Source organism: Protobothrops mucrosquamatus, unplaced genomic scaffold, assembly GCF_001527695.2.
Source record: "Protobothrops mucrosquamatus isolate PMUCROS unplaced genomic scaffold, P.Mucros_1.0 scaffold1598, whole genome shotgun sequence".
Lineage (NCBI taxonomy): Eukaryota > Metazoa > Chordata > Lepidosauria > Squamata > Viperidae > Protobothrops > Protobothrops mucrosquamatus.
Window position 1 is genome coordinate 71,421 of NW_015387761.1, and position 8,366 is coordinate 79,786.

Genomic DNA, 8,366 nt, shown 5'->3' on the forward strand with positions numbered 1-8,366 from the left:
TCAAACCTCAAAAATACACTTTTCCCAAAAGGTTTCCACAATTTTGGCCACTACTGTAGAAATAGTTTATAGTATAGAAAATGAAAGCATGCTTCACTGGACTTCAAAATAATCTCCTGTCCTATTGTACTGCATACTATTCAATATGTTTGGGAGGAGGTTATATTCACTGAAAGAATGGCCAGTGGTGGCGAACCTATGGCACGCGTGCCAGAGGCGGCACTCAGAGCCCTCTCTGTGGGCATGTGTGCCATGCCCTGGAGATGGCAACCATCCCTCTTCAACCAGCTGCCCGCTAACTCGTCGAGGTCCCACGTGGTCGGATGCATCCCAGCACGGCTGGTTTCCCTCCCCCCTGTCCCATGCCTCCTGGCCTCACATGCTCTCCTTTTCCTGGTCATGACCTACTGCATTGCCTCCTCAGCTGTCCGCCGGCCTTCCAGCTCAGAGGTGGCTTCTCTGAACTGGTGGCAGACTGCAGAGCCCCAGAGTGCGCAGGTTGAGGGGCCAGCAGGCTGTGGCTGCTGACGGACACTGTTGGCCCCATGCGCTCGCTGGCCTCTGCGGAGGCTGATGGGGTCAGGCAGCAGCTGCCCCGGCCCCTGCCTTGCCTTGCCCTGCAACAATGGCACCCCCGCCCCGCCCTGCCTCGCCTTGCCTCATCTCACCCTGCAGGACGAGTCTCCTGCCCACTGCCCCACCAGCCAGAGACCCCCTGGATCTCCCCCAACCCTGCCCGGTCCCCACAAGCATCCCTCCCCACAAGCAACATCGAGGTGACCACACCCACCTTGGCCACACCCACCCAATCTGCCATGACCACCACAGCCACGCCCACCCTGTGGACCACGCCCACCTGGCACCCGGCGATAAGCAAGTGGGTTTTGGGTTGCAGTTTGGGCACTCGGTCTCTAAAAGGTTCGCCATCACTGGAATAGGCTGAGACTACTCTTTGATTCAACACGGGGGTAAGAAATCCAGTAACCCTATTCACATTTAGGGCATGCAGACAATGGTAGCCTTTCATTTAGGTACCCCATCAGCTGATCCTTGAAGTTATAGCACACCTAATCACAAAGGAAATCATGTCTATCTTTGTAACCTTTCATTTCATGAATTTGCCTATGTATTCACAATTGTTCCCGTACTATATACTGTGTGAAAAAGCACTTCAATTGTCTTGAATCTTCCACCATTCAGCTTCATTTGATGACCTGTATTTCTAATATTTCTTCACAATATGTAATTCAGTTCTTCTAGTATAGGCATGTCAAACTGCCGGCCCACGGGCCGGATGCATCACACCAAAACCATGCCTACCCCATTGCTGGCAATGGGGAAAAATTGCAATACGTCGCGCGATGTCACATAACTGTGCATGTGAGGAGGGGGATTTTAGTTGTATTGGACAGAAACTGGTTCAGCTTTGTAGATTTCAAATTGTGTTCAGAATAGGCATTGGTTTATAATTGGTAGTGACTGCAACTACTCACTGCTACAGATAGTCCTCATTTAATGACCATACATTTAGTATCCATTCAAAGTTACAACAGTGCTGAAAAAAGAGAATTATGGCTGGTCCTCGCACTTACAACCATCACAGTATCCCAGCAATCACATGATTGTAATTTGGGTGCTTAGCCACCAGGCATGTGATCACCATTTGTGACCTTCCCAGCTGATTTCCAACAAGCGAAGTCAATGCTTTTGACTGCAGCAAAAAAGATAGTAAAATCAGGCAGTTATGTGATAACTCACTTAATGACCACATCATTTAGCAACAGACTTTCCAGTCTCAATTATGGTTGTAACTGGAGGACTACCTGAATTTATTAAAAATGCAGTAAGTCCTTTTTTTAAAGCTCACAAGGATTTTTTTCTTGGGACATGTTAGACAATTGCTAGCTTAAATCCTGAAAAGCATGCTTGTCTCACATTGCAATATGATTTCATATTGGAACACATGGAGGATTTGGATTTAGGGATTAAATCAGTGTCTTTGAATTTTTCAAAAATATTGCAAAATAGGCCGTTACCTACAGCTGATGAGCTCCAAGAAGAGCGAAACCTGTTAAAATAGGTCCTGTAGTATTGGCCTTAATAAGCAGTTCTTGGCATGATCATATCTACCCCTGCCTTTTTTAAATTCTTCACAAATGAGCAAACCAGAAAAATTCTAAACACAGCCTGGAATCAACTATTAGTGCTGGAGTTTATTAGGACTTTACCTGGCATTCCTGTTGATCGGTAATGATAATAATCTGGCTGTTCTGAGCATTTTTCTATTTTTCTGCATCGTAGCATGTATTTTTCTGCATCATGCTTTCCTGTTTTGATGTACAACACATTTTTCCTGATTTATAATCTTACAAGAGAAATGAGATGACAAATGTTAAATGATATTTTTAGAATTTAACATTCCAAACACATAACTGGCATATCTGAGAAGAACTTGGATAGATACCGCTGGTTTGGAATAACTGTTCAGGTAGTCCTTAAGTTACAACAACAGCCATTTATTTGGACCATAGCGTTCAAAGTTACAACAGCATTGAAAAATATAACTTACAACCGGTCCTTTCACCAACCATCATTGCAACATCTGTGATCAAAATTTGGGTGCTTGGCCACCAACATGCATTCACAACTGTTGCAGCCTTTCGGGTCATGTGATTGCCATTTGCTTCTGACAAGTCAATGAGGAACTTGGATTCTCTTAATGATTGCATGATTCACTTAACTGCAGCGATTCTCTTAACGACATTGACAAAAAAAGGTCCTAAAATAGGACATGGCTCACTTAACTGCCTTGACTGTTAACTGCCTGTTTCCAGTTGTGGTTGTAAGTTGAGACCTATTTGCAGTATGTATGTATGTATGTATGTATGTATGTATGAATGAATGAATGAATGAATGAATGAATGAATAAATAAATAAATAAATAAATAAATAAATAAATAAATTGTTACTAGTGATTCCGAATTCCTGGTTTGTTTTATAAAAATCAATGTGATAGTAAAAAAAAGTTCTTAACTATACTTAAGAAATATCATGTAACTCCTTAATCTTGATACACTCATTTCTTAAACTGATTTAATAATGAAGCCAACAGGCTTCATTATTAAAAGGACCAACCCTCTGTTCATAGCCGCAAGATATTTTTTTCAAAACTACCCTCACCATGAAAATTATAATTGCACCATTAGGGGCTTTATTTAATAGAAATAGAAAGAAGAGGTTGTGCTCTAATGAAGTGTAGGAAGAAGCACATATTTCCCCTTTTGAATCTCCCAACCCAACAGTATATTAACTGTTCTTCTAGCTTATTTGCTGGTGGTTGCGGTAGAAAGTTAATTATTATGGATCTTTATTAAAACAGAGGTGTGAAAATGTCTTTGAACTTCTGGTATTTGCTTCCTGTTCTGCATCGTTTAGCTCAGTTAACATATAATAGTCTACATTTCCCAAGTGGCTTCTATTGGTTGTTTATTTGGCTGTTTTCTGCCATAACAGATGAATAATGAAAGAGTTTGTGAATTTCTTCTTGGTATCTAAATTCTCTCCGAACAGCCTGCTAAAATTCTAAATTGGTTTTTAGGATGATTGAAGAAAGTGGAAAGAGGAGGAGAACGATGGCAGAGAAAAGACAGCTCTTCATGGAAATGAGTAAGTAGAAGTCTTAAAAGTTTGAAACTTCATTTAAAAATGTGTTGCAGCCTCTTCAAAGAATGTAATCAAATCCTGTTTCTCCTAAAATTATTACATTGAAATAACAGGGTGTTGTTTCTTGAGAGTTTATGCCCTAACTTCAGTCTTTAAATAAGGGTGGCGACCTTATATTACCTTTTCCCATTCCACATTTATTTCTCGCTGTGATGGTAAATTTGGATTCTAGAATATACCATTTCATACTCCTTATGCAATGCCACATAAATGCAAAATATATGCAAAATGCAAAAATGCCGTGAATAAATATTCTTTTTAATATTGTAGTTAACCATACATTGGTTACTTTTTATGTGGTGGAATAATTGAACACACATGAGAGAGGGTGGAGTATGATAAAGAATTAGTACAATCCAGATAAAAGTTTACAACTCCTTAAGGATTAAGTTTCTAATGTAGTTGGAGTTGGAGTTGGACATCATAATGTAATTAAAGTCCTCTTTTCATTTTAAAATTGAAATACATATGGAGAAAGCTCTTTGCTTTTAATTTGTAGGGGCTCAGAATTTTGATGTCATCCGACTGTCAACATATCGGACTGCCTGCAAACTCAGATTTGTGCAAAAAAGATGTAATTGTAAGTAGAAAACATGACTCTGGAGGAAAGATAGAACTTTATAAATTAACAGTTCAAACCAATTTTTCAGTTATGATGAAAAATGTGAACATTTTGAAATGATAATAGAAAATGAAAAAAAATCTTACTCTTTCTGTTTAGTGGAAGAATTTTCTGTTACAATGCTTTTCAAGTTTGTGTAGGATTTTCACGAAAACTAATATTATTCTAAACGTTTTGGTACGCTATCACTGGTTTTATACAAAATACTAAATACTAAGCCTGAATTAGCAAAACACAATATTTATTTTATATAAATGTGTGTTTATATAATATGTTATGTTCAAGATACAAGGTATACTTTTTATTTATTTACGCATGTACAGGTATACCTATATTACCTATAAACAGGTAGTCCTTACTGACCACTTGTTCAATGACTGTTTGAAGTTGTGATGGCACTGAACAAGTATACTTATGACCAGCCCTTGAAGTTCTAGCCATTGAAGTGCTCCTGCAGTCACCTGATCACAGTTTAGGTGCTCATACTTCCAACAGTTGCAGCACCTTTCCTGCTACCTTCCTACAAGCAAAATGAATGGGGAAGATGGCGGGGAAGGTTGCATGTTGCTTGTTAAGTTCCCCACCCTTCCTGCACACCATGTTGCGCCCTCCTACCTTGGGCTTTCCTGCATTCACACATACCTACTAGCAATCTCCTTCCCAGCCTTCCTATTTATTTTATTTTGTATTTATTTAGGCAGGTTTACATTTTTGGAGTAGCTGAAGGGGTGGTTAATGAAAGTGTCTATTTTAGGACTAACATATTGCTTAGATGTTCCGTTTCAGAATGCTAAGAAACTATGCCTTTGGTTTTCAGCAGTGATGATCACTAGAGTCAGGCAGAGAAATGAAAACTCGGGCCATATGCAGCTCTGGGAATGGGTTGCAGTACAGTCAGTCCTTGATTTATGTTTATTTGTTCAGCAACTGTTCAAAGTTACAACTATGCTAAAAAAAAATAGGTATACGACTAGTCCCCAGAGTTCTGGCCCTTGCAGCACCCCTGCAGCCACAATCTGGGTGCTCAGGTCACCAGCTTGTGATTACAACATTGCAGGGACTATGGCCATGTGGTCACCATTTGATAAGCAAGATCAATGGGAAAGCTGGCAGGGAAGGTCATACATTGCTCCAGTAAGTTGGCCTTACCCGTAGCAGCCTCCATCTACATGCAGCCTCCATCGGCACCATCTAGGCCCTCCTCTAACTCATACATGACCTGCATCAGGCCTCCCGAGTCCTTCCCAAACTCCCTCAACACATGCATGGCCTACACTGGGCCTCCCAAGTGATTCTCTCCTTCTCTTGACTTGTATGTGTCTTGTGCCGGCCCTCCCAGGGCCTATAGTAGCCCCCATCCCTCCACAACACTCCCTTACTCCTTTCTTGGGATCCGCCACTTCCTGCTTACCAGTCTGTGCATCTCATGATTTTGATGACAACCAGGACTGCTGGGATTGCCATCCTTAAGCAATGTGGTCATATGGCATTGCACTTTATGACCGTAGCACTTAGCAAGGGCAATGTCCCAATGTCATTATAACCCAAAGAATAGCAATAGCACTTAGACTTATATACCACTTCATAGTGCTTTACAGCCCTCTCTAAGCAATTTACAAAGTCAGCATATTGCCCCCCAACAATCTGGCTCCTTATTTTACTGACTTTGCAAGGATGGAAGGCTGAGTCAACCTTAAGCCAGTCAGGATCGAACTGTCGAACTGCTGGCAATCAGCAGTTAGCAGAAGTAGCCTGCAACACTGCATTCTAACCACTGTGCCACCATGGCTCATACCGGTACAGTTTTCTTTTTTCAAAAAAATGGGGGGAGGGGGGAAATGTCTATTCTAGCTGCTGAATCTAGACCAGACATGTCAAACTTGCAACGTCACGTGACGTCACACAATGTATCGGGACTGTTTTGCCATTGCCGGCAATGGGGTGGGCACGGTTTCTGCATGATGTGTCTGGCCCATGGGCCGGCAATTTGACACCCCTAATCTAGACAGATGAAAGTGAAAAGAAAGGATATGAGGAGTAGATTTAAACTTCATCTGTGCTATTTACAGAATTTGACAAAAGATCTGGGGTTCATTTCTTTTACACGCTGTTCACAGCAATCAGAATTTAGAAATATTGTCCTAACTTATCACTTGCTTCTGTTCACCTCATCTTGACTTGATTATCTGTTCACCTCATCTTGACTTGACTGAAAAATGCAAGTGTAACAAAGAGGGGAAAAGATACTTCCATCTTGGTCACTGTAGATATCTTGAATCTTTTATATGCAATCCAAAGGATTTTTTATATGTTCCACATTGACTGCTATCAAATGATGGTGATGTGGAAGTTAGAGAAAATCCTCAATGTTTACGTACTTGAAAACAAATGTGTCTGATTAATGGTAAGTCCTGTGTCAGTGGCGAAAGTTTTGCCATTCATGAAATAGAAGATAGTATTCAGTGAGGATTGTGTAGTCTAGTAGTTCTCAAAAGACCTAAAGCTGAGGGTGCAATGTACAATTTTGAAGATGCTGAAAGGCGGGGCAGGGAGAATATGCTAGGAGGAAGTATGTGTGAATGATAATTGCATTATGTGGTACACAGCAAATTCCTGTTACATGTTAAAAATAATGTTGGAAGAAGAGGGTGTATTAATGAATACATAGTAATATAGCATCAAGAAATTGTGGATGATGGTATCAGAGGAATAATATGGGGTAAAACTTCTCACAATGGAGAACTCATGTTGGCATAGCCAACATGATTGTGTTCACTGAAACAAAAAAAAAAGTTCTCTACGGTTAATTATTAACTTTTGGAGCACAGCCTGACAGTTTCATTCATGAAGTCACAAAATTCTAAGGGTCATGGCACCGTGAATTTTAGAATGCTTAGTTTAAGAAGTTAATAGGTAAATATAAGTTATTTTTGTGAAGGAAATCTCTGCAATTTTTATTATTACAACATTCTTTTATAGAATAATTTCTTTTTTAAATATATAGCTAGAATTGTAACGAAGGGTGTATCTATATGTAGCTATAAAATCATAGAAATATAAGACGCTGTTTAGCCCTGGAGTCCAACTTCTGGCTTACAGCAGGAGTTAATTATTAAAGCATCTTTAACAGATGGTTGTCTGGCCTCTGCTTGAACATGTGAAAAGGAACCATCACCGCCCTGGATAATTGGCACCACTGTCAAGCTGTTTTTATAGTGAGCATGCTTTTTCCTAACATTCAGCCAGAAACTGTCTTCTTGTAATTTAAACCCAGGAACGTGCAAAATTTACTGATTTGATAGTGGAATATTCTGGAGAACGTTCTCCTGGACCATGCCATTCTGGAACATCATGTCTGGGAAACTTCAAATTGCTTCTGATTTGTAGGATTTGCTTCTGGAAATCACTAAATTATCTAGTATAGTAGATCAGAGAGGGAACAGAATGTTTGGTAGTTGAGTCTTTTTATTTTAAATTAATCAGTTTATTGAGGCATATAGGTTGCTCCAATCCAACAGCTTACTATCCCTAGTTAATTTATTATTCCATGAAATAATGTTTGGGATAGACCTTGACCATATGTATGACCCTCCTGTAGTCTCCCCCGAGGCTAGACATTTCCAGTTCTTTCCATTTCTTGTAAGTTTCCACTCTATGATTCTCCTATTCTCCTATCCAGTTTCTTTGCATCTTCCTGAAATAGTGGTGCTCAGAAGTGGATAAATACATCAGGTAGCCTCAGACCAATGCAGAATATAATAGTAATATTACTTTCTGTGAATTAGAAACTATACTTCTATTGAGGCATCAAAAAGTCTCATTTTGTCTTTTTGATACAGTAGTTGTCACACTGCTAGTTCAGCTATAACTCTGAGGTCCTTTTCACACATTTTATTACCAAGGCAGATATTCCCCACCCTGTATCTACCTATCTACCTATCTACCTATCTACCTACTTACCTACCTTTTCTCTCTCTCTCTCTCTCTCTCTCTCTCTCTCTCTCTCTCTCTCTCTCTCTCT

At 40.1% G+C, this 8,366-nt stretch overlaps 1 protein-coding gene across 1 annotated transcript in view; it reads left to right on the top strand.

Moving 5' to 3' along the window:
• The first annotated feature begins 3,599 nt into the window (after positions 1-3,599).
• LOC114923028 (dystrobrevin beta) overlaps positions 3,600-8,366 on the top strand; it is a 10,352-nt gene continuing 5,585 nt past the window's right edge. The window contains exons 1-2 of the mRNA XM_029285391.1: positions 3,600-3,666; positions 4,223-4,303. Of these exons, the coding sequence (XP_029141224.1) occupies positions 3,600-3,666; positions 4,223-4,303 (148 nt within the window). The remainder of the gene's footprint in view (positions 3,667-4,222; positions 4,304-8,366) is intronic.